Source organism: Strigops habroptila, chromosome 1 (assembly GCF_004027225.2).
Source record: "Strigops habroptila isolate Jane chromosome 1, bStrHab1.2.pri, whole genome shotgun sequence".
Lineage (NCBI taxonomy): Eukaryota > Metazoa > Chordata > Aves > Psittaciformes > Psittacidae > Strigops > Strigops habroptila.
In genome coordinates this window covers 31,903,769-31,930,003 of record NC_044277.2, presented here as the reverse complement: position 1 = coordinate 31,930,003, position 26,235 = coordinate 31,903,769, and the positions used below count along the sequence as shown (strand labels likewise).

Below are 26,235 nucleotides of genomic sequence, written 5' to 3'. Positions count from 1 at the left end.
GACACATTCTGTTCCTTCCCTTAATGCAGTCCCTTTCTCACACATTCATTGCATGTCCCTGCCCATGGCAGAGGGTTGGAATGAGATGATGCTTAAGGTCCCTTCCAACCCAAACCATTTTATGATTCTATGATCTATAGACAATTTGACCTCCTTGGGCATTATTTTGTCTGCCCTTACTGTCTGGGAAATTTTTGTGCTCTAGGACTTTGGATGAGAGGTCTCAAAGAATGGCTTTGAATGCACATGTGTTAGGCAGGGGAGGTTCAGATGAACACTGCAGTAACAGAGCTGGGGGACTGTTTTAATTCTCTTGGAGAGAAGTGTATCTGACTGCTGCTCTGGCCTGTTGTATGCAGTCCCCAATGAAAGCCAACAGTCAGGAGTCAAAAGCAGTGATGGGAGACACAGTTGTATTATCAGTCCCTGGTGAAAGAAACTGGTTTGCTTTACACCAGTTAGACTTTGAAAAAATCTTTCTCCTGGGACATTAGCACTGTTTCCATCCGACTTTAAAGTAGTCCTCCTTTTGGTTCTGGTTCTGGTATTGCTGATGCCATCAATTGGAAGTTTTCCTGAAAGTACAAATCTAGAGTCAGTGCATGTGTGAAGGAAAGTAAAAGAGAAATGAAACAAGAACTTTCAGACCTTTAATGTAGAAGTAATGACCTCTTCTTTTAATTTGGGTCTTCTTATGACATCCTTCATTCTTCCTCAGCCTATGACTGTCATTCTCCAGTGCTCTAAAAGCTGATGCCATACCTGCACAAAGAAAGATGACACCATATTTTTGATCTGGCAAAGGGTCAAAATCATCCACTTGACTTTAGGTATTTTCTTCTGGTGAAAGCAGAAGGATTCCATGAAATTCATGACTCAGAAAAAGTGAGGTGTAGAATTGCCTGCATCTCTCTAGTGTGAAAGGTATGTAAACCTGCGAATCCAGTGGAAGTCTGTGAACAAATAAATCCCTTTTTCTGAATGCTTGTTCTGTACTACAGAGGCCTGTGTTGCCTTTCTGGAATATCTCAGCTACTTGGTAGGCTAGTAAAGATTTGAGCTGTGTTGCTAGCTGAAATTTGAGTCTCCTAAAACATATCATCTATTATGCATTGGTACTATTTTTTGGCTACCAAAACATTTATTAATGAAATGTCTGTTCCTATGAGAATCAAATGTTAATTTTACCTTCCCTACAATCACCCCACTTGAGGCCAGTTTTTAAAAGTCCATATGGTCTTTATTGTAACCCACAGCACTGTGTGCATGCAAAACCCTGTCGAGAAGTGCTTACATACAGGCATGCTATTAACAGCTTCACATATATCAAGCAGAAGCAGTAACTTTGATATAGCTGGGCTTTAATGAGCATTGAACACTGTCCTCCATGGCATTCCCATAGGGAAAGTGGGAAAAACTTGTTCTAGTTAAGAGTACTCTGAAGTGATCTGAATAACTTGTTAAAGAGCCGTACTGAAAGACAAGCTGTGAGTAGTTCACTGTTGGCTCTGCAAGGATGAATCCTGAGCCCAGTACTGATCAACATGATCATTAGTAGACTGGCAGTAGCATGTCTGAAGTATAGTAGATGGGACAGGATTGCATGCTCAAAAAGTTGAATGTTTGTGGAATGCTCTCTGAAAATTTTAAGAGCAGAAAAATGCTCTGGATAAACTTGGGCCTGCTAATGTAGGGAAGATGCTCTGATATACATTTTTTGTTCAGTGACTGACTAAATACACTTCTTTGATTGGAAAAATCTGCCCCTCATTGAACATGTCTCTTTGTAGGACTCAAAATAGTAAAAGATTCCCAGACTAGCCTGAAATGAGTTTTTTTGGACACGCAGGAGTTATTTCACAGCAATATGAAGATACTTTCTCACAAGCTGGTGGCAAAGGAACCAGAAGGGAATGGAGAATCTGGTCCTATTAATTTCTAGTAAATCCACATGAAAGACCGTGATAAAATGGACAAAGTAAATGAACTATTGTTCTAAAATAAAACTAATTTTGTTCCAAAAGAAACTCCTGTAGTCCTGTGAGGGAGTCCATATGAGTCATGGGGGAAATCTGTGCACCATGTATGGCCCAGGACTGACCCTTTTTGCTCAGGTGATGAATTTGGAGACTTTGCTTCCTCTCTATGAAGATCTATAGAAAACTTACAAAGTCAGGTCAGAGAAGCAAGAAAATACCCCACTTAATGGTCACAAATGTAAATAACTGCATTATTATTTCACTCCTAAATTTGAAAGTCTTGATAATATTTTCTTTCTGTCAAAGTGATCTTTAAAAAAATGTTCTGTGAATATGCAATAGGTAATGGGTAAAACAAAATGAAAAAAAACCCCTAATCCCAAAAAGAAAAACCTACTTCAAGTTTTCCAAAGTCCTAAACCTTTTATATAGACATGGAAAAAGTGAATTAATTTGGTTTTCTCTCCAATTCAAAAGCATTTCTGCTAAATAAGCTTCTCATTTTGTTTACCTATTTTTTTGCTGTTGTCAATGTGGTTTATTACAGACCATTCTAAATCTTCGAGGACATTTTGTTCTTGAGTTGTTTGCCCTGGCTCATCTACATGGTCCCACTGAAATTATCCATGTCTGTGAGTGAGGATTGTAGGGCTCGTTCCTTCAAGATTTATGTCTAATGAGTTGGATGGGATCTCCTAATTCATATAGTTTATCCCTGCCCTGTTGCAGGACTTCCTTCTGCATTAAATACATATGGTTTTCATCTTGTCTACTACTGAACACATGTAGTGATGCTGTCTCAGTCACATCTCTTGGCAAATATTTTACCTTAGGAATAGAAATTATTTCCAAATGTCTAATCTAAATATTTCCCTCTGAACCTCAGATAATTAATCTTTATATGCACTTTTTAACTGTCTAATATAATTTCTCTCCTTTTTCATTCCAAACATTACCCTTTACCTATTTAGTGATAGTTTTCTTGGCATTAAGATGCATGCATGCGTATAATCTTTCCTTCGTTTCCATGTGCATGCCTTACAATGCTTCTGCGTATTGGAGAAAGTTACAGTTGCATTCCATTTACAGCTCCTTTGTTAAATCAGTGAGTAGCACCCTTAAATGTCAAAGCCGATTAGACCCACAATGCAATGGAAAATTTACTGTAGAAGTTACTTGCAGCCCTGTTTCCTTAAATCCTATATACATGATGAAAGTTGGAAGAAAGTAATAAGATGGTAAGTCAGGGTACAAAGATCTTCATCTGATTTTCATCATGCCAGAGCACTACGTAAATCTAAGTATAGTCCAACCCAGTCTTCTGGGAGGAGAGACATCAAAGTGCTCAGGGCTTCCCCAGTGTAGTTCACATATCCCAGTCTGCCTTAGCTTTTAGGAATTCACAAGCGAGGGGAGAACAAATGAGAAGGGGTGTAATGGGGAAATATGTTCACTGTTTCCAGTGTCACCCTCCTACCACTTGTGTTTCTGTTTAGGTAACTGAGTATGTCCCTTCTGCCTGGTGCCATAACTAACACCAGGAGTGCCTAAAGATCATGGGCTAATGAATTCTGCAATATCAATCCTTGGAAAATTTGAAGAAAACAGAAAGAACTGATGTGCTTTACATTCTTGCAGTTAGGGGTGGCTGTCTGCATGCCAGCGTTGAAAGGAAGCAAACATTTTACAGCATACTCAGCCTTTTTCTGCAGTGGGGGCAAAAGGTGGCAACTGGCAGTAAGCTGAAAGTAAGAGTAGCTGAGATTACTTTCTGCTAATTTTGGCACAACAGAGTTACCTGGCTGTCTTTTGCCTCACAGGTGAGTTTATCCACTTATCTATTTCCTAGTGCACCACTGTCAATAATGCAACACTACTACCTGTGGGCTATCAGTAAGATGCAGGATGCTACCCATTTTTCTAGCAGAGTTTCACCTACAAAAGGCTAGGAAACCCCATTCAGTCTCAATAACTAAACTGGTGTTCATCTATGGTCAAATCAAAGTGGATGCCAGCCAAAATATAAAGCCATCAATTATGTTCAGAGTGAATGACAAAAGACCTGTTCAAGAGTTACACAGAGAGGACTTTTCCTGGAAGTGTTCCTTGAAAAATCTGAAGAACTTCCCCAAAAATGCTATTGTTGATAAACACTGTGATAAAGAATGACTGTGTTAAACTCGCTTTGGTATTAGAGCTCATTTCCAAAGTTTTACGTGTAAAAATTTTAAAACATCCATCTTGATGGTGTTTCAGAAAAGAATATTTACACTGTTTAAATTTGGTATTAAAAGAAAGCCTTCTAGAAGTCTAAGCAAACAAAAAACAACCTAATAAAGTCCCAGCTAGAAAAGCAGCCTGCCCAGAGCCCTCAGAATTAGACATTCCTTTATTATTAAATGTAGCACCTCTTGAACTTCTTGGCTAAAAACAGAGACAAGGCATTTTTCACAATAATCTTGATCCAAAGTACACATTACTTTGTTTCAGACATGAATGGAGATGATAGTAGCCTTAAACATCTCAACATTTTCATCCTTTTCCCATACCTGAAAAAAAAAAAACCAAAAAGAAGAATAGTCTATCCAGGTCTGTGGAAATGTGTATCATAAAGACGGCAAAAAATGGAAACCCCAGGGTAACCACTTGTTTGCTTTTTGTGCACAGAATACCGTGTTCAGCACAGGCGTCACCATGTATGAATGCATCTGCAGGTGCCCTGGGATGGGGTTTGAGGTCTATTTTAACTCAACTGAGAATGACCTGTGTTTGCTTCTTTATCTGTACAGCAATATCTGTTAATCTGTATCAAGAGAAAGGATCTTAAATTGAGCTTTCTTCTTCTGAGAATAAAGAACTATTGTTCTTATTCTTTATCCTGAAGAAAGAAGAAACTGCGATGTGTTTTCTTTTGTGTCATGCTGCCATATATTTCAGTGAGAGCTACTTAGAAAATAAAAGTATTTTCTTTGAAAACTTTTACAGAAATCAGGAACATTTTTTGTTTTAATGAAAAACTTCAGTGGTTCTTAACAAAAAAGAAAAAAGGGAAAAAATGTAGATTTTTTCATATAGAATAGAAACAAAACACCACAAAATAAATAAATTTTTCATTCACATTTTGTGGTTTTGAGAAAATGCAATTTGCTCTGATTGGATTTAAAATGATAGAGGTCAGACACCTTCCTCGTCAGACTTAGGACCAATTGTCAGGATGACATGGAACTAGACAAAGTTTGGTCCTCATTTCCACTTCTGAGATAAGCTCTTGCCAACTAAAATATGCCTTGCAGTAGGTTAGGAAAGCACTTAATATTTTAAGATATGTAGCTCTGATATTTATCTTTTCCAAAAGCTAAACATATAATAGCATATCAGCAAAGCTTATTGTTATTAAATCTGACAGCCTACCAATTTTCTTTGTTTCTTCTTGTTTGAAAGCCTGGTGCCAAACATGAAAAGAAATGCAGACAACCTTTAGAAGAAACAAATTGACTATTAGCAGTGGTCAGGATTCAAATGATAGCACTTTGAATTTGTACCAAACAGACACACAGGAATATAAACTTCTGTATAAAATACTGACTTGAATTTCCATAAGAAAAGAATTTCTGTCAATGAGGTTTCTTGAACATATGTTTGGTGATGCCCTGATTACTATAAGAGAGACCTTCTAATACTGAGCCCTTCAGAAGTGTGAATCAGATGTTTGAAGGTTTGGTGATATGAGAGTAAATTGGCTATAAAACGTTGCACAATTTTACTTTGAGCTGCAATGGAGTACTGAACAAGCAGCTTGATGTATTAACCCTCTATTTATGTGCAAAAGAATGAAGTACAGAACTGTGATTCCCTTCAAGACTTTTTTCTCTAGAGAGTAGACATTGGCAATTTTCTGTGTAAACTTTCAAATTATTACCTAATGCATTTATTAAAGGACTTGCACATATGGTAGGCACCAATTACAGTATGCACAGTAAAACTTCTAACAGGTGGTAGTTGAAAGCAGAAAGTATTCATATTCTTAGAGAGAGAGAGAGAGACAGAGTAGAGTCCAAATGATCTCAGAGCCCAAATAAATATTTAAGTTTGCCAAATCTGTCTATAAATTCCAATGAGCTCATATGTTTTCATCACACAGTATGTATTGAAAAAAGTGAAGGCAAAGAGACGAGGCTCGCTCAGTCACTGCGTGAAAAAGCACGCAGTCAGAAGGGCTGGTAGGTTGTTTAATTAAGCTTTGTGAGGTAGCGGACATGGTGGGGAGTCCTACAGGAAGTCTCTGAACCTGAAAATGCTACAGGCTTGACTATACGAAAGAGAAAGGGAGAAGCTGGGCAAAGGGCTCCAGCGTGCTTTGCATGCTGCTGTGGGATTTCTGAGAAACGGCCACCGCATGTGCAGGTGGTACAGCTGGTGCCAGGCTGCACGGCTGAGTGACCCGTGAGGACAGGACCTGCATGTTGGAGGGTAGCAGCCTACATCTGCTAATCCGCTCTGGGACTTGCACTAGGAGCTGTGGAGTGCAGCTGCACAGATGGGCTGAACACATCGGATTTCATCTGTCAGCTTCACAGTATTTTTCTCACAGGAAGAAGTCACTTGCATCAAGGTTTTCTTCTTTCCCACTTGCTGCCATTCCAGAATAAAGAGCTTCTAATCTTCAGCTGGGCAAACAAGCAGAAGTACAGGGCTAATGGGGAATAAAATCACAAGTCTGAGGTAGAAAGGTTAACTTTTTGACTGATTGCTGCTAAAAGAAAGTCCTACTGGCGACCTCTCTGATGTGCGTATGAACCATTGTGGATTTGTATGTGTCAAATAATAATCTGAAGATACTAATACGAGTCCACAGTTGACATATATTAATGGCAAATAAGGTGCCCAAACAGGCAAGAAAATTGCCACTTTCTATTACTGCAAAGTATATTCAAATTGTGTATCCCAGCATTTGCAGTTTCATCACGTCACTGCAATTGCGTAAAGAAGGAGGAGTGTGGAAGAGGAGAGTGGTCAAAACAGCGTATTTCACCTGTTTGCTGTGGATTTGTGCTCAAACCTGTAACTGGTGCTTTTCACTTCAGCTGTAGAGGCAGTGGCAGCAAGCTGAGGGGATAGTCACACTATGGCTGTTGAGGCATTATGGGCAGCATCTCTCACCCTACTGCCACTCAGGGAACTCCTAGGAGGGTAGTGAGTGACTGGGATGAGTATGCTTTGTTTAACCACTTAGAAATATGCAGAATATTGCCCTAGCTGATATGTCATATTATAAAAGATAACCAAACAAAACCAAACAGCAAATTACTGAGGGCTGCTGCTGGTATTTAATATTCAGAGCAATGCTCTGCTGAGGTTCTCTTGTACTCTTGAGCAAGGGAGGGGAGCTTCCTTGCTACTGGCAATAAAACTCAGCCAGCAAAGTTTAATTATTGTGATGACAAAAGAAGAGTGGAAGCACAGTTCTCTATTGCTCAAATGCTTTAAAATGATCATTAGCAGACTGCCTAGGCTCCCAGGTTAAAAACATGTCTTTATGGATTCCCCAGTTAGCCCATATCTTCTGTCTAGCAATCTGTCTGCTGGCAATTTTCAAGGAAGGAGCACTCCTACTTCTCACATTTTTTTCATAGTTTCTTTGCGACAATGAGGGCTGTAAATTTAAATGCTTCTAAAAACATCCACATTGCACACAGATATCCACACAGAATTAGTATATCACTGTGTATTCTGCTCCTTTTGTATTGAGAGCACAAATTCTTGCTACCTGCTGCCATTAATAGCTATTTCAGAGTACTTGCAGAAAAGAGGGAGTTCATTGCCGTTTGCTTAGGTAATGATGTCTCTCACACGACATGGCATGCATAAACAAGGTATAACAAAACTGAGACAGATATTTTATTTTGTCACTGTAAACCTGCATTCTGAACTTCAGGGAAGGTATCTGATTAATCTGAGAATACATTATTTTTTGTCTCTGAAAATTAGGAAATCTGGAAATAAAAATTAAAAATGTTTCAGCTTTCTCATGGAAAGTCATCCTTGGCTAAATGGTCATCCCCATTGAATAACACTTCTCCTTTTTCCACACACTGCATAATGAAGAACTAGACTACCAAAGGTTAGGTTGATATTTTTTTCTCAGTCCCCTCATTTGCCAGGAATAATGGATCTTAAATTCTTCTTCCAAATTCTGAACTTTAAGAACAACTTACAAAGGAGCGCAATTACAGGGGATAGTATCAGTCATTCCTTCATGGGTGTGACATCTGTGGAGGGGGCAACTAAAATGTTAGTTTTCAATTTACCTTTCAGCTCTAATGATATTACTGATTTAAGTACCTGTTGGGAGGTATTCTACTGCTTGAATCAGTCCTTTTTGTCTACTTGTAAGAAAACTGAAATAAACATTTGATCTGCATGTACTTTATTTTTACTTTTGAAACAGTGAATAATGAGAAAAAGACAATATAACATCACTCTTACAGAAAGCAAATGCAGTAAAGTGTTGATAGATGTCATTGATGACTTTGGAAGAAGCCAGTAATCACTTTCTGTGGGGACAAAAAAAAAAAAAGAGAAATCACAACATGTTTTGCAAAATTTACCAATCAGATCATAAATCTGAGGGTATGTATCAGCAACATGGAAAGTTAAAATTATGAATTGTAAGTTTTTTTCTTTGACAGTGTGTGGAAGATATGAAATAGAAATTGATGCCCATTTTAATATTTATAGAGCACCCAGAATTTTTTTCCATTTTCAAACTATGAAACATTGAAATTCTGCTTGTTTTTCAAATAGTGAGGAGATATTCTCTTGCAGACATGGGAAACAAGTAATTAACATATTCTGGTATGCATAAAAGTAATTTAGGAATATGACATTTTTACACTTGTATGGGTAGAAATTTTCTGTTTTTTATAAAAAAAACATCCATCAAGGGTCTATGAGAAGTTCCAAGATGTTTGTTCTTTCCTTTCTTGACTTAGCTAGTGATACTTTGGATGATCTATAACATCTGAGAACTCATTTGCAACACTCAGAATACAAGAGAAAGCCTTGGCAGACTAAGGGAACCTTCTCTCTCCCCTCTTCTTGCTAAATAAGTTTTTTCTAAAACAATGAGAAAACTTAAAGCATGTGATCAAAAAGCTAAAGTAATAGACATGTTTGGCCACTTCTATATCGAGCTTTTCCTCCTATTTCAGCAAATTATTAAATTATTTTTCATTAAATGCACTTCTCATGTTTTATGTTCCTAGCTTTTCCTGCTATGGAAAAATCTTAGAAAATTTCCTGATGCAGCATTTTCTCCAGGTATTGGCATCCTTTGGATGGACAAGCTGAGAGACACAGATTGCTTCTTACAGTCCTGTGGACTACACAGTCACATCTTACAAAATCAGCTTGAAACACAGGGTTTTAATATTGGTTCCAGGCAGAAACATTGTGGTGCCTGTGTTTGCACCATCTTACTAAGACAGGTTAGTTTAAGGAAAAGACACTCATGTCATGAGCTTCACTGATATCCAGAGGTCCTGAATTAGATCTTATACAGGTAACTGGGAGGTGATCCATGGAAATAGAAAGTTTTTAGGGAGGGTCACACTTTAACTAATTTCACTTAGTCATACTGAAGGCCTATAGTGAATATATGACCCCTAATTTTAGTAAAGGTACAGATCCCAAGTGACACAGTTCCTTGATACCACCAAAATCCCCAGACCTGATGTTTCATTAGCACCAATGATGGGCTCCAGCACTGAGAATGCTGCTTCAAATCCCTACTCTGTTTTAGTCAGTGTAATTTAACCATGACTTTATATATCCATCATTCACAGATCTTCTCAGCAAAGTTTGCATGTTCAGGCTGTCCTAATAGGTGTTGCAGTGGTGCATTTAAATCTAGGAATATGAAACTTTTAACTTTTCAAGTAAAATTACTACAGGATCAGTGTATCCAGAGAAGCAGCATGTTTACAATAATACAACAGTCTTTTAGAAAGTCTGTAGTAAGAACAAGTGATTGGGATTAAGAGAGCTCCATTCAATTTTTTCTGGTAAACTTGTTCAATTTTTTCTACTTATGGATAAAGTAGTGAGGTTGCTGTCTGAAGTAGCTTGTTGTTTTGAGCTTTAATTCCTGTTCTGCAACAGGGTTTGTCTCCTAAGACACGTGTTGAGCAGGGTGTCAAGAGAAAGCTACTCCATTTAATAACCGATATTAGGAGTACAATTCTAACTGTAACGAGAATAAGCAGAACTGTGTTTCTGAGTTCAAATTATAGTTAAAAATGGTTATGTACAGCATTCCTCAAATTAAAGCATACCTACTAATGTGGGAAAGGAAGAGTCAGTCATATTTTAACAAATGTTGTGAACAGATCTTTGTAATATTGTAGTTGCTTCTCCTTTTTTTATTCATCATGTTTATACAGCTTCACCGTCATTCTAATACCTAAGGGAATAATTGTGACCAGGCCCTCCTGTTCCAAAAAAACTGTTCCAACAAAAAGGCATACATACAAGTTACCTAAGAACAACTGAGAGACAGGTATAGAACAGCTATAGAAAGGGAGGATATGAAAAAACTGTGATCCACAACATTAAAAGGCTTCCCTTGGGGAAGGAAGCTCGCTTTTTGGGCTTCAAGAAATTTCACCCAGCATTAAAGAGATTTAATTTTACACTCTACTGCTTATTATACACAGTGGGAATAAAATAATTTATTTTACTATTTGTTTACAGAGTGAAAAAAGCAAAATAAAAAAACTTGGGTGAAATTCTGATCTCACTCACAGAATTCCTGCTGACTTTTATTAACACTAAGATTTTAGTCCTAACTCAACCAGTGTGAGTGCAGAGAACAACTCACAGCTGCCTCATAAAGTGGTCTCTGGTGCCGAAACTCCCCACGAAGAAGCACTGGCCTGTTCCCTATGCTCAGTCCACTTGACGATTTTCAAGTGTAGTTTTGCACTGCAGTTTTGCTGGGAGCAATGCAGAGAGTGCAGTCGGACAGCTTTCTAGGAAAATAATCTTTGGCTGAGGAAAGAAAAATAAATTGGCCAAAGGATGTTCACTTCAAGTTGCCAGTGGAAGTGTGGTGAGACGCTTTAACTCTATCACAGCTCAGTTAGACCCAGTTGAGGAGTGGGAAGGGTTTCCATGCTGGACCAAATCAGTGACCTGGAGAGTTAAAGATTCTGTGGAATCTTTATACTGGATGGAAGGAAGATGGCTGCTTCCTCAGTTACTAATGACTTAGTAAATCAAGATTTGCTATCACTGGGGAGATAATGAGATGGCACTGGGGATTTACATGATTAGCGTTTGAGGATGAGTGTCCTCCTTAAATCTTGACCCACTCAGTATGCAAATCTCCTTTTTTTCCTTTCGTAACTTTATGTTCATGCCAGACAGCTTTCTTTAACATGTTTAATAGAAACGCTAGATTGGCCATCATTTCAGAATTTATAATTTTATCACATTGGTTTTTAATGTCTTTGCTAAATAAGTTGAGATTTTTACTTTCTTATCATACAGAAAGTGTCCTTCTGGCTTTCAAGTTACTTCAGTTTCTCTTTTTGGGATATTTTTCTATTTCTTTATATATTATTTACCTATGTACAACAACAAAGCCTGATGGTTCAAAAATCCAAATGTCTTTGCTCTTTTCTCTTACATGCCCAAAACAGGGGACTTAACTGAAATACAAATTAATACAAGTGTGGACTCAGGATCAGAATTCTTTGAAAAGGGGGAACTCTTACAGTTTAGAAGATTTAAAGTCATCATGAGATAATAATTTCTGTGCTTCAGCCTATATTAATTCATCTGTCTTACTCATGAAGATGATCAAGAGCTAGTCTTAGAGGGACTGAGACCACCTTTTCTTCTAGGAAAGTAAAATAAGGCAGGTGAAGCACTTATTCTTCTTTCATGAAATAGAAATGATTTTCATAGCAGGAAGGGATTCTTTACAAAGGCTTTTCGCCAGCCTGCTAATAAAGGAATGGAGGAAATTAAAAGATGCTGCATATGGTCCCCTTGCCTTATTTCTTATTCAGTAGTTAAGTTCTTCTCTTTCTCAGTTCTTCTCTGTCTTCAGTAGTTAAGTTCTTCTCTTTCTCTCTTTTTTTTCCTTTTTTGTTTGCCAAAAATTTCATATGTCCAGAGAGTGGTCAAGAGTGAACAGATAATGAAAAACAGAGCTCACTATGTATCACAGTAATGCTTACCTGCCAAACCCACAACTTTTTAACTGAGTTTGAAACAATCCCCTAATACTTTACCAGTCAAATGCTGCTGAGAACCAGAAAATGAAGCTGAGGAGAAATGAAAGTGGACTAGCAATGGTCTCACTGTCCAAGGCGTGGGCCATGCTTAGGTTAGAGAGGGCATTAATAGTGAAAACCTAATCTCGTCTTCACATTTCTTTTGAACACCTAACATGCAATTTTTCAAGGCAATTTAATATGCAAAAATATGCTCGGTGGACATGAAGAGCTTGTGCTATTTGTGCAAATACAATACACGTTTAGATTATTGTGGGACTGCAGCCAGGTTATTTGGAAGCAAGAACACAAACCTCATGTTCAGCCTCCTGGCAGGGAGCACTCGCGCCAGAAGCATGATTAATCCCAGCAAAGGAGGGTGTTTATGGGGTGTCACAGTCCTGGCGGAGCTGCCCCTTGTGGATGCACACCAGGCAGCTGTGTCTGGACTCGTGCTGGATCCTTGTTTTCCTCTGTTCCCCTGGGCCTGGGCAGCCTCCGAACACCAACTGTGGCCCTGGCCTCTCAGGCACACTTTTATGCTTGCACCTACTGCTGCCCCCCTCTTTAATCTTCTTTTTGGGGTGTACCACAGAGGTTATAAAGGGGTTTTTTACACTGTCCACATGCAGCTAGTTGACTTAACATCAGATATTTGAAGCAGAAGATATGTCTATACACAGTTTTCTTGTCCTTGGGGCCTGGAGCATTTCCTGGGAGCATTTCCTGGGGTTTGGATGGTACCATAGCAGTCCTGGATCCCCTCCCTTGTACCCTAGTGCTCCAGCTTATCCTTCTCTTCACAAGTTATAGACTTATCTCTAACTCCTCTGAGAAACTCCCCATCATTTTTCAGAGCTGAAGTCAGAGTGTTCCTTGGCTTGAAGACCAGTCCTTCTTAGCATGCTGCTTCCTGACACTTCTCTGTTTTGTCCTTTTACTGGCAGTTTGCTTTGACTTTATTCTGGGACTCTTTATAAATAGGTGTAAAGTAAATATGTCCTGCTTTAAACACCATCCATCTTACTTTTCCTAAGGCAGTTTGACTTGAATGGAAGATCGTTTGCATTAAGAGTTCATATTGCTCTCTGTTGTGCTTCTTCAGGTTCAATCTAGGAGATACCCCACCTGCTCAACATTGGCAGTTTCATTAAATTTACTAGATTTTGTCATTTTCATTTAGAGAAATTTCACAAACTATCAGACAGAGTCAGGACATGAATTACTGTCCTGGTCCATGGTCTGTGCTCAGTCTTTCCACTCTGCAGGTTGCAAACTTAAAGCTATGAATTCAGTGTTAGAAATCATTATTAGTTCATAGTACGGAAAATATCTGTGGTATGGGCCACCTTATCCTTTGATAAGTTTATTTCTGACTTTGCCCTTTATTTCGTACCTGAGAGAGCATACTCTTTATTTCATAGCCACTCAAGATTTATGAGTTTGGGTTTATGTTTAAAAAGCTGCAATGGGCTGGGTAAGCACATTCTGTTCCTGTCTCTTTACCTGAAGTTCACTAAAATTATCCTGCACCAAAACACTCCACTTGGGGTATTAAAAATGTACATCTAACTCCAGGATCTACAGACTAGTTGGATATAAACACTAAGTTATAGTAGGATTTATGCATACCTGTAATATAACAGTGAGATATTCTTTATCTGGATCTCCAATAGTACAGCAGATTCTACTGCTGATCTCTCTGTTATTGTTGAGGGAAGCCCATATGCTGTGTAGAAAACAGCAGAGTTACAAATCAAGAATGTAAGTGAGCAGGCAAAGCATATAAAGGAGACAGTATTCAAATTCACTTGTCATGTTCCTATCATTGGAGAACTTCAGAAGTCAAATTGTCTCTTCTTACAGACTTGTTATTTTTTTATTCCAGGCAGGGAGTAATGTCAGCTCCTGTGCAGAATTAAGTGGTGAAACTCATACTGCACCTGGAAACTATCCAGAGTCTTTGCCTTTGTGGAATCCCTTTTCTTGACCTTGTGGCCTTAAATATGAAAAGCTGCCACATACTCTTTCTGGCTATAGATACTCTTGAAATCCTATTTCAAACGTGTTGGGGTTTCATGAGGTATGTAATACCTGTGCTGAATTGTTCTTCCCCATGTGCCTCTCCTTCACTTTGACTTTCTGTCTGAGTCTCAGCCAACATTTCACTCCTTTCCACACATGGATCTCATCAACACAAAAGGCAAAATGGTAGAACAATGCCTGTTCAGTGAAGGGCTTTTCCAGAAAAAAGGGAGAGATCTGAATACTTGTCTTCCTCTGATGTGGGCGGGAATTCTGTTCAGTGATAGGGCAAATTCTGTTACATCCTGTACACGCTGCCCCACAGTTTTCTGAATTGAAGAGTTCTTTGCCTGTTCCGCATCTGATGTGTTATGATAGTATATTTGTGACTTAGGCTACTTGCTTCTTGTGCTCTTGCAGTGTGATCGCTGTCTGTTTTTTTCCCATTCTACTGCTAAGGATATTTTATCTTGTCAGGTTTGGGATGAAACTCTTGCCAAATCTGCAGAGGCTTGGGCTGCTACATGCATTTGGGACCATGGACCTTCCTACTTACTAAGATTCCTGGGCCAGAACCTGTCTGTAAGAACTGGAAGGTAGGCAGATACCCTCCAAAACAGTTATTTTGACAGCCTTTGAGCACCTTTTGAGATCCAGATCTTAGACTGATGCAAATGTCATCCAGTATTCTAGCAATAATTGATATCCATCTATGTTCATTTGGCTTAAGAGTATTACTGCTTAATGCTGTGCCCCTAGTGATGCATGGAGAAATGTATATTTAGGTGGCCCGCATGAGAGGAATTAGCAGCAGAAAATTCCAAAATACTTAAATCTAAAATGACATGTTTTTCTTTCTGTATTTTAAACAAACCCAGGTATCGATCTATTCTCCAGCTGGTAAAGCCATGGTATGATGAGGTGAAGGATTATGCTTTCCCTTACCCTCAGGACTGCAACCCCAGGTGCCCCATGCGATGTTACGGACCCATGTGCACCCATTACACACAGGTTATATAAATTACATTCTTCTATTCAAAATCTATCGTCCAAAGCTGGACTTTTCTGTGATGTATTTTTAGCTCTCTCTCAAATAAATGTGTATATATATATTTCTTTTCAATTTGGACTTCACCAATAATAAATATTTATTCAGATGGTTTGGGCCACTTCCAATCGTATAGGCTGCGCAATCCACACATGCCACAATATGAACGTCTGGGGATCTGTTTGGCGACGAGCTGTTTACTTGGTATGCAACTATGCCCCAAAGTGAGTTGCTTTCTTTTAAATATTGTTTACTTTTATACTTCATGCATGTTTTGGTCCTCTCACAGGATTGCTTACTCCTTTTTCTGCAGCTTGACCTCTTGTGCTTTTTCTGCTGGCTGCTCCTTCGTTCTAACTTCACATTTGAACATACAAAAAATGCATGACTTTGATATACAAGGAAGAAAAGGAAATAACTGGATGTGTAAGGAACAAACCTAAACCCTTGTTTTCTGGATTATTATTATCATTATCGTTATCATAATCATCGTCATTATCATTATCATCATGATCATTATCGTCGTCATCATTATCTTCCTTCTTTATGCTGACTCCACTCTACTTTCAATTCCTTATTTCTTCACTCTGTTATATGTAATCATGGTGACCTAGTCTTCTTCAGGTAAGCAATCCCACTGTTATTCAGACGCTTGATTTACCGTGAATACATGTTGTTGCCCACAAGACACTTCTGCTTATGACCATGCTTCATAAGGGTATCCATAGTGTAAGTTTCCTACAAAGTCCATCTACCTAAGCTCAGTGTCTCCAAATCTCATCTTGCCTTCTATGTTAGGGTCCTTCAAAGTGTAGACCATAGACACCCATAGGTAGCCCTCTATCAGGTAGCTGTGCAGACATGTGTTAGGTTGAAATGAAGAAATGAATTTTCCCCCAGCATTTCCTAGATATCATCTCAAGCTTACATCTGGGTGCAGAATGGTTCAATAACTTGTGGCTCTGGGAGAGCTTCGATTTGAGGTCTGGTTTGGACCAATGCTTCAAAAGCAGCATGGGCAGTGTAAATGGTTGGTTTCTCTGACTCTATATTAGGCAAAGCCATAGTTCTGTACAGAAATCTAAGTATAATTCATTGAGCATGTTTTCCATAAACTCACAGTGGCACAGGTCCATTTGTGGTAAAGAACATGCAAGAATATGTCATTATTCTAGCTGTTACATGAGTAGAAGAATTTTTAAAGATTCTGCAACTTAAAAAAAAAGATAGGATTTAGTAAGGAAACTGAATTCGGGAAAAACAGCCTGTGGAAATCAAAGAGATTTCTCTGTCATTTTGCCTTTAATATCTAGTAGAAAAGGGTGGTAAGAAATGAATGTGAGGGAGCAAAGATGAGGCAGCAAAACTGTATCTGAATTTTAGCTCTACAACATGGACAAGGTGAAATCAAAGTTTATAAAAGAAACCCAAATGTCATTTATTATTTATCTTAATTTGAAGGAAAAAAAAAATTACAAACTTCCAGAGTACATCTATCATGTACATATATAGGAAAAGAACAGTTTTATGCATTATACATTATTGAAAACTGCTGCACTGTTTGTGTATCAGTTAACAGTGAATTAATGACATTTTACATTTTCTCAGTGTAAAAACCCCACTGTTTCTCAAACAGCAAACCAAAGCCCAGAGTTACAAGCTTCTTTTCTGGATAAGATTTTGAGTAGAACTTTGGTTCATAGGTAGTGGAATTGGGGCTTTCTCATCTACTTATTGCACAGTCACAAAAAAGTTACTGACTGGTCTTGTCTGGCTTAAGTTCATGTTCCCAAGAATTAATTAGTTTGAGTTAAATAGATTTTGCTTAGAGTCCTTGGGCACACATGCAGAATTTTCTTTGCCAGTCAATAAAGGTTGTGTCTTTCTGAGAAGGGAACTCCTCTAAAGAAGAAGAGGGTATTACAGCTCTGACCCAAGTAATTCAGGTTGGAATTTGACAAAGGTTTAGGATTTAGAACTCAAATAATTTTCCCTGATGCTATGATGTAATGTTGTAATGCCAAAAAAAAAAAAAATCTATGCTTCTGAAATCAGGCAAAAAGTTTAGGAGGATAACTATAAAGTTTAAAAGTCCCTGCCACTGCTTTTCTAACAGACTCACAGAAATCAGTCATGCGTTGCATAGAAAATGAAGCAGAAATCAGCTTTCTGTATTTCCATATCTGTTATCAAACTAAATATATTTCCTGAGCACTCAGTCTGCTGTACCCATTTGGAAGAGAGGTAGGAATGAGAAAATTATTTGAGAGATTCCTACTTTATTCCAAAGCACAACCCAGACCAGAGCTTTTGATCCAATGTTATTGGCTAGGAGGTGGAGGATGAGAAAATGTTTCATAAATAATTGCATTGCTCATTGCTATACCATGTCACATGCAAACTAGAGGAAAGTTCCCTGCTCAGTGAGACATAACATTTAAGTAAAAGTCTAATTTTAACTTTCTTTCTGCCTACATCATGAATGTTACATGAATATCTAAAAGCCCAGGTTTTATATAAGCACCTAAAAGTCTAGATGTGTTTTTCAGATGTTAGATATTTCAGAGTAACCTCTTTTCACATGATCAGTTTCCAGACTTGTACCCCTTTCCGCTCAGGCTTTATTACACAGCACTATTCACCAGATGGAAGCCTTCCTTCTCCTCCCATTAACATATACGAGACCGCTACAAATGTCCAAATACAATTCTTTTTAATATATTACTGTTGAGAATACTTTTCATCTTGCCTTTTCTCTCACCATGGATTCTACCCCAGAGCTTCACAACATGGACCTAGGGTAGTACAACTTAAGAATAAGATTTCACTCAATTTATTTTTCACTCAATCAAAACCAAGTTTTAAGATAACTGCCAGACAAGAAACTGCTCAAGGAAAATCTTGCACCAATGTTTATGTTGCTAAGGTCTCATAAATATAGCCCTCCCGTAAAAAATACTCTGTCCCAGGCTCAGAGAACCAAAAATCATTTGGCTGGAGCAAAAGAAAGAAAACTAGAACTTTACCATGGAGACTAAAGGATATAGAACTGACCACTGGCCTGGGGTGACATGGTCATTCTCCTGCTGGTTTTAGGGAATTGGTAGATCAATATTTGTCAGTAACCTCCAGAAATATATTAATGTATATTTCCAGTATCAGGACGTTTATAGGGTATCGCTGAAGACAATACCTTTAATTAATCAAAACAACTATGTTTAATGATTGTTTTTCTTCCTCTCTGAAATTACTAACCACTCTTTTTCCTTTATTATTTTCAGGGGTAATTGGATTGGAGAAGCACCATATAAAGTAGGAGTCCCATGTTCAGCTTGCCCTCCAAGCTATGGAGGTTCTTGTACCGACAATCTTTGTTTCCCAGGAGTAACATCAAACTACTTATACTGGTTTAAATAAGTTAAGGTTTACATAATTTTGAAAAAAAACCCCAAACCAAAACCAAAAACCCATGGATGAGTAACCAGAAGCTTGTATATTGAATTTTGCACATATTATATATAGAGAGATACTGTAATAATACTCTGATGTTTTCTTTTTGTATGCTTTTGTATAATTAGCTTTCAAAGTATAGTATAATTTGGTTTTAACACTTCTGGATATAAGACTCACATTAACCCTTTTATATTAATATTTTGTTCAAGGAGAGCAAAATAATTTAGCAAGTGTAGCTTCCTGAAGATTAGGGTCTATAAAAAGCACATTAAAAATTAAAGATTATTACTTCCTTTAAAAGATCATAGCTCCAGAAAGAGAAGGGTCGTTGTTTAATACTGTGCTTTAAAAATGGAGCGTGACATGCAAAACAACAAATTGTCCTCACACTCTTAATGGTTCCTCTCATTTACACTGCTGCTTCCACCTGCAACATCAACGGGACTCTGAGCAGAGGAAAACATATGTGCAAGAGAAACTGCAGGATATTACCTACCTCATGCACAACATCAATTTATTTATGGTATTTCAAGAGTTCAGCACGTGGCTGCTGCTATCATCAACGATGCCGGTGTGCAGACAGGAAAATTAGAGACAATGAGGAACCACGCTAGCCAAGATGCAGTGGCTGTTAACTCATATGCTAAAAGTCTTACCTAGATAGAAAGTTACATCACTTTAAATATTGGTATAATAGCACAGCCTAATTCTACCTTCCTGTGCTTCTGAACATGGTCATAATGGCATAATGATGCTTTGCAGCAGTGTATTTATTCTTGTACAGGAAAGCAAAGAAATATACTGCTACAAAGCAACACACATCAATATATGACATTCTTTTAGACTATAAGTTTGCCAGTATATGTGTTATCCCCCTGACTGAAACTCAGCCAAGTAAAACTTTCAAGGAGAGATCAGACCTAAAATTAGATCATAGGATTTCCAAATAAAGGACATTAGGCAACTTTAAAACTTCATACAGATTTTTTACAAAAATTCTAAATTTCTAAAACAATTGGCAGTGTCCTTTAAAATATATTGCACGGTTTCTTGAAAATATCTATGTGAATTAATAAAAACCAAATCTGTTTATTCATACCTTTCCTACTAAACCTGAACACCTTATGAGTGCTTACTAGAACATTTATAAAGATGACCTGCACTTTAAGATAGACTATTATACAGGTAGTTTTCTTGAAAAACAGATTATAAAAAGGAGGAAATCAAATATCTGCCACAACTACTATGTCATTGAAATAGCCTTAAGTTTTGGCTTTGTATTACAGGCCAGAATATACTCCACTTTAAATATACATGTTTAGTCTGCTCACACTGCTACATTTAGACCTCTGAAGTTTATGAACGTTGAAAAGCAATACTGAGTAGAGCAAGCAGAACAACAGAGGATTTCACTAATGCTACATATGTATGTGTCTTTAAGCCACTAAGTCAGTCCTTTTGAGGGTGTTTGAGATAGTCTGTCATGAAAATATCAAGTATCATATTGGTGATATAGTTTGAATTCTCCATGTATTTTTTTAATCCAGCAAGATAGCTGTGTGGGGGGAATGGGCTCTACAGCTTATGAAATGTTGTCACTGCTTTCCATCTATCCCTAATCTGATCCTTCAGAGAATGTCAACAACAGATCTATGGCTTTTCAGGCGTTTCTGGTTAGTGACACTTCTCTATCTGACAGGACAACAACTAGACAGGTTTATCATCTTAAAATGTGTCCATGTTTAAAAGGAATAACACTTGTAATATTCTACTAATATTCATCCTATCAGTTACAATATAAATGGTTTTCCTTTTGGTTTAAAAGATTTGAACTCTGACAGTGCTCAATCAGTCAAACACTTTGGTTGAGTAAAATCCAGTCCTGTTTTATAAGAGAAACACAACCTTTTTGCATCATCTATGTACACATTGAGAATTCATTGAGACAAAACTACTAGGTGGGTCACAGTCCTCAGCCAGCCCAGTTTTTGAAAAAGATGCATGTGACAAATAAGTTTTTGTTCTGCATAAGAAATCTTCTCTAGTGGTAAGGACAGCACAGTTAAATCAGTGTATCTAGCTGGTTTCAGTACTTTTTTTTGAAACACAAGATAGGAAGCAGAGCTTAAGCAGACATTCAGGTTAAGCCATGGACCCTACAACAGTAGGTCTAACAATAAATGACTATGCACTTTGGAACTTGCAACTTGTATGTTGTATGGTACATTTTCCAAACAGGACTAGACATTGTAAATTAATTTATAATTCTGTAATTCAGCTGAATTTCTTATAACGGGTATATATGTTATCATATCTGTTACTTTTTAAGTTGCTACAAATACCTTGATTTTGTGGAATATTTTGTTTTTCATGGACATAGAAAACTTTGCTTTTAACAAAAAGTATACAGGTTTTTTCACAATATCCCATAATGGTGCTAGAGATTAACTATTGTAATCGCACTGTAACTGACAGCAGTAGAAAATGATCTGGGTATAAGCTACTTCATAAGAGCAGCTCCTGATAAAACCAGCCACAAGCACTCAAGCATTAGCTGAATATTTTTCACTGAACAGAGAGGATTACAGCTCATTGTATATTTGATTACCACATGAAATTTGCCCTTCAACTTTATTTGATAAGTAGTTTACTGAAGGCCTTTCTGTATTACCTATTTGAATCAGCCCAATTTTTACCATCTTTTTTCTCTTGGACCAGGTAATGACAATAGCAGTAAAGCTCTACTTTGCCAGTGTCAGTGCTCCCTGCCTGATTACCTGACACCAAGTGCTGCTAGAACAAAAGTACTGAAATGCTCAGAAAACTTCAGATGTCTTTGGCAGTATATCTGCTCTGATACACTCTGAGGAAAATACTTGATGAGTTCAAGGCTATGCTGAGGCAAAATACTCCCAGTTGCTATTCTGATAGCCTTGAAGATTTGTGTTGATTCTGTCCAAGCAGAGTGGTATGCCTTTAAAGACAGACAAATTAGCTCAGACTTCTGTTCTAAATATAAAATTATGGAAGCATACACAAACTAAAATAAACCTAAAAATATCTTTGGTCAAAATACTGTGAGAGGCATACGAGCAAAAATGAAGTAATTGATATCATTATATATTGAGTGCAGCTGTTTATAATATCTGCTTGTGATTTTTTTCCTCATTTAAACAGCTAAGATGATGGGTAGCAATTGATACCTTTTGGTGCTAACCTCTATGTTCTGGTGCTGAAGTTATACATTATTTTTTGTGGATGATGATGTTTACTTCCAATATTACCATATACACTCCAGTGTTTGTGAGATCTTTTTCAGCTAAGCATATAATTTGCCACTAGGCCAGGTTTGCTTTCAAAGTTCCTTTTTATGGTTGTTTCAGGCTGTAATGAGAGTTTTATGTGCATCGGAGAGGAAAATGTATTCCAGTTCAAAACCAAACCAAACAGTACCCTCCCCTCATCACAACAGTGAAGAGCTTGTGGAACAAATTATGAGGAGAGTAAGACCTCTGACAGTCATAACTTCAGATTGACACTGAGCAGGTTTTGGTCACCCCAGATCCTCTCTCTGGGGTAATAAATGACTTCAGAAAATCTGCGCTTGATCTTGCACACTTATCCTGGGGATTTCTTCCCTGAGAGCAGTTTGTTCACCTCTGAATTCGATATGAGTTGGATCAGGCCCCAGTGAAAACCATGGGAGGTTTAATGTAATTTTTGCAGGACTGAGAAAGTTGGATTCCATGAGAGCTTTATGGACAGCAAAATTAAACTTCGTGTGCCATGCCCATCAGTACTGGGAAATACCATGGGGCTCTGAAAGAGGAAACCTCCCAGAACAAAAGTGCTCTATACCACAACAGGGATCTAACAGAAAGAGACAAATCTGTATCTATATCCATATCTATGTCTACAGATAGATGGATAGATAAATAGGTAGAGATAGCTGTTTATATCTTATCTTCTGGGATCAGGTTGCAAGCATGGATGCCCTCTTGTGGTTGAGAATGCCAATATTGGTTTGATTTCATAGGAATCCAAGAGTTCTTGCAAAATTGCAAAACAGAAAATTCACATGCTCTGGTTGTGAGATCATAATTGGTCTGATGATCTCAAAGTGCATAAACCTTCCCGTTTGGATTCATAAGGAGAACACTGGACTTCTGCTAATAATAACCTGAAATAAACACAGCCTTCTCAAACTGCTTTCTTTCGATAGAAAATAAGTGGAAAATCAAGAAAAAAATAGCGATTACCCATCTGGTTAACTCAACAGACTGTCGACAGCCCATCTGGTTAACAAAATAAAATAAAATAGAATAAAAATAAAATAGAATAAAAATAAAATAAATAAAATAAAATAAAATAAAAAAACATAAAATAACATAAAATAATTACTATTGGTAATTTCAAGGCTTTTTGATTAACCTTAATTTACCAAGTTTCCCTCAGGATATAGTTATTTTCTGTTAGAGAAATTTTTTTCTTATATTGCAAGGCAATGAATTTTTAATTTCACACAGGTCAGTGGAACAGACATAAACTGGGCATAGGTATGCCCAGTCTGCTGAGCTCTCTTGAGTGTGGAGTGTGAGAAAACCAGACTAAAAGGCTTGCAATTTAGTATTACCTCATCTTCTGCCAAAAGACAAAATTCAGAGTGGAATAAGATTTTGAAACCTTATAATTTGGCAATCAGGTTGTAAATTCCTTAGAAATCTCTCAGACTGATAATCTATATAAATTATGTTCGGGTTGTTTTGGGGTTTTTTTTTCACAGCAGAAGAGAGAGAACATCCCTCAGGTTATATGTTTAGCTCATAACAGCAATTGTTACTCAAATCACTGGGCTGTTCATCACGCTGCAAACTTGCTACAGCTTCAACAGATCACCACGTAAGTCAGGAAGTATCTTAAATGCAATATTTAAGGTAATAAACTTGTTACTTAAGAGTGAATGGTAATATTGGAATCTAATAGCTCTGCGGAGTTAAACAGCTTTTTTTCATGTAGGGTGCTCTTATGTAATTGAAACGGTGCTTAAAGGCAGGGTTCACTTAAGAAGCAAACCATCTACAGCTGCTTTTTTTTCCATATGCAACAAGGAAAGATTTTTCTGAGGATTGAAGATGTTGAGGATTTGGAAAAAGGTGTTCCTATGTTTTCTATGTGAACCCAAGCCAAAAAAAATTATCAATGTTTATACAGTGAAATGTCCTATTCTCCCCTTCTTATTACATATTGTCATAATTTCTTGTTTAGATTTTTTTGATTATTGTGTGGGTGGGGTTGTATCTGGTTTTTCAGAAAAGAAAGCTTGTTGTGTAACACATCTTGCAGTGAACTTATAAATATAGCATTTCTTTCATATTGTCATATGATGATATACATGTTATACCTGAGATATAAATTTGTATCCCTGTTTCAACTTCTAATGCTATGAAACTATAAAGAAATGTACATCATTTTGATCTATTTTGTAACATCTATGCATTTAAATAAATATGTAAAATTGTCAGTATTTACACTTGATGTTCTTTTGACATTTTTTCAGCTGATTTCTTCCCTGAAGAAAACAGGTTTTCAGGGAAATAGTAAAGGACACATCTAAACTGAATTTAAATTCAGTTTGAATATGTTTATATAAGTGCATATGCTTTGCACCTGAGGTCCATTACATACTTGAAATCTATCTTTATGCATCCACCAATATGAATAGGAGCCTATATTTTGATATTGAGAACCTGAACTCTCCATCAGAATTAGTGGTCAGGGGATGTTTTCTTATTTGCCTCTGGCCGAGAAAAAATCTGCAGATATCCATAGAAAATCAGGAAGGTATCATTGCCAATTTGGTCAAATTCTCTTTTCTGGAAGGACACAGAGTGTAGTCAGAAAAATAGTAATTCTTCACTACCTGAGTTATTTTATAAATCATTAATTTAGAGGTAAAGCTTGAAGGACACAATCCCACATAAAATGGGAAAGAATAAAAGGAAGAGCAGGTTCTTTCAGAATGCCACAGTACATTTTTTCTGGTATTTTTTCTCTCTATTTTTTTTAATGACATTGTATGCTTTTTATTATAGAATCACAGAATCATAGAATGATTGTAGTTGGAAAGGACCTTAAGATCATCTAGTTCCAACCTATTTGTGATGTAGAAGTTCACTGAAATATGGGATTAATATTATGTGTAATTGTGAATAAATACAGCCCAAGCTATTGACACTCTCTGAGCAATTGTAACAGGATTATGTCAGATGCCAGTAGCTGGCCAACAATATTCAGTTTTGGTGCTTGTCTTTCCCTGATCTGATCCCAGTAGTGTTTGGACTGCAACAAAAAGAACAGTGGTTTTGCCTAATGTCTTCTGGATGGACTTGATTTGGTTTCTTTTTCTCTCGTCCTATCTTGCTTTTCTCCCATCTTTCCCTTGACCTATGAATTAGGCTGCTGGTTTTGGGAAGAAATGCTAAGGCACATCAACCCACTGTATTGTTCTGTATTTTGTCTCTGTTACCCTTTTATCCAGATCTAAGGCTGAAACAGAACTAACCACTGAAGATTCTCGCTTGTCCCCTGTCTCAGTCTCTCAGTTTTCTAATCCGGTTTCTATCAAGCAAGACTGGGCTCCCCAGTGGGGCAGCTGATGTGTATGTAACTTTCACTCTGATATGGAGAGTGGATGTAGTTGGGGTGTGTGATTTCAGGTGTGGGAACTTGAAAGCCACACCTGAATCCACAGTTCAGACATAGCATGACGCTCTCTAAACTGTGACTTCAACAGGAGGAATGGCATCGCTGGTGTCAGGATGCAGCAAGTCCACATGTTATAGGAATACCATGATTTGCAGTGCCTTTATGTTATTGCACAGCAGTTATTATCGGTCTAAGAATGTTTCACACAAATCAAGAGATTCAGGTGGTTTTTTTTTTTTTTGTTTGTTTAGGGGTTTTTTTGGTTTTTTGAGAAAAAAAGTACTATGCCAGCAGGGTATATGTCCACAGGGTGACAATCCCATATATCCACAGATAGTCAATGTGACATCCCAGCCATTTACAACCTTGGAGAGAGGCAAAAGCTTCCTTTTCAGAAAATCACACAGTGCCTGAGAATCCAGTTATACCAAGTTTTTGGGTTTGGCTTAATCTCTAATTCTCCAAGTCCCCAGTGACTGTCTTTGACATCACAGACATTAATCTGGTATTCTCTGACTTTTTTTTTTTTCTGTTTTTTTTTTTTCCCCTGTTTGTTTTCTTTCATGTTAGTAACACAATAACCTGAAAATTACCCTGTCATCCAGGCAAATTATTCCTGTGTTTTTAACATAGTCCCTTATGTCTGACTGGGGGACCATCAAAGTAGTCGCATTCCTTGCACATGACAGGCCTTTACAGCAACATCGTGTAACGGAAAATAACATAAAGAATTCTCCTTGACAGA

General features: G+C 37.5%; 1 protein-coding gene across 2 annotated transcripts in view; it reads left to right on the top strand.

Moving 5' to 3' along the window:
• PI15 (peptidase inhibitor 15) overlaps nucleotides 1-24,309 on the top strand; it is a 28,150-nt gene extending 3,841 nt beyond the window's left edge. Inside the window, exons 3-7 of one of the 2 annotated variants that reach the window (XM_030507025.1) lie at nucleotides 14,762-14,880; nucleotides 15,163-15,295; nucleotides 15,441-15,556; nucleotides 15,646-15,758; nucleotides 18,614-18,864. In XM_030507025.1, coding sequence (XP_030362885.1) covers nucleotides 14,762-14,880; nucleotides 15,163-15,295; nucleotides 15,441-15,556; nucleotides 15,646-15,758; nucleotides 18,614-18,648 — 516 coding nt within the window. In that variant the 3' untranslated portion in view covers nucleotides 18,649-18,864. Of the gene's footprint in view, nucleotides 1-14,761; nucleotides 14,881-15,162; nucleotides 15,296-15,440; nucleotides 15,557-15,645; nucleotides 15,759-18,613 lie in introns of both variants that reach the window. The other variant, XM_030507035.1, reaches the window with a different exon arrangement.
• Nucleotides 24,310-26,235: the final 1,926 nt, after the last annotated feature.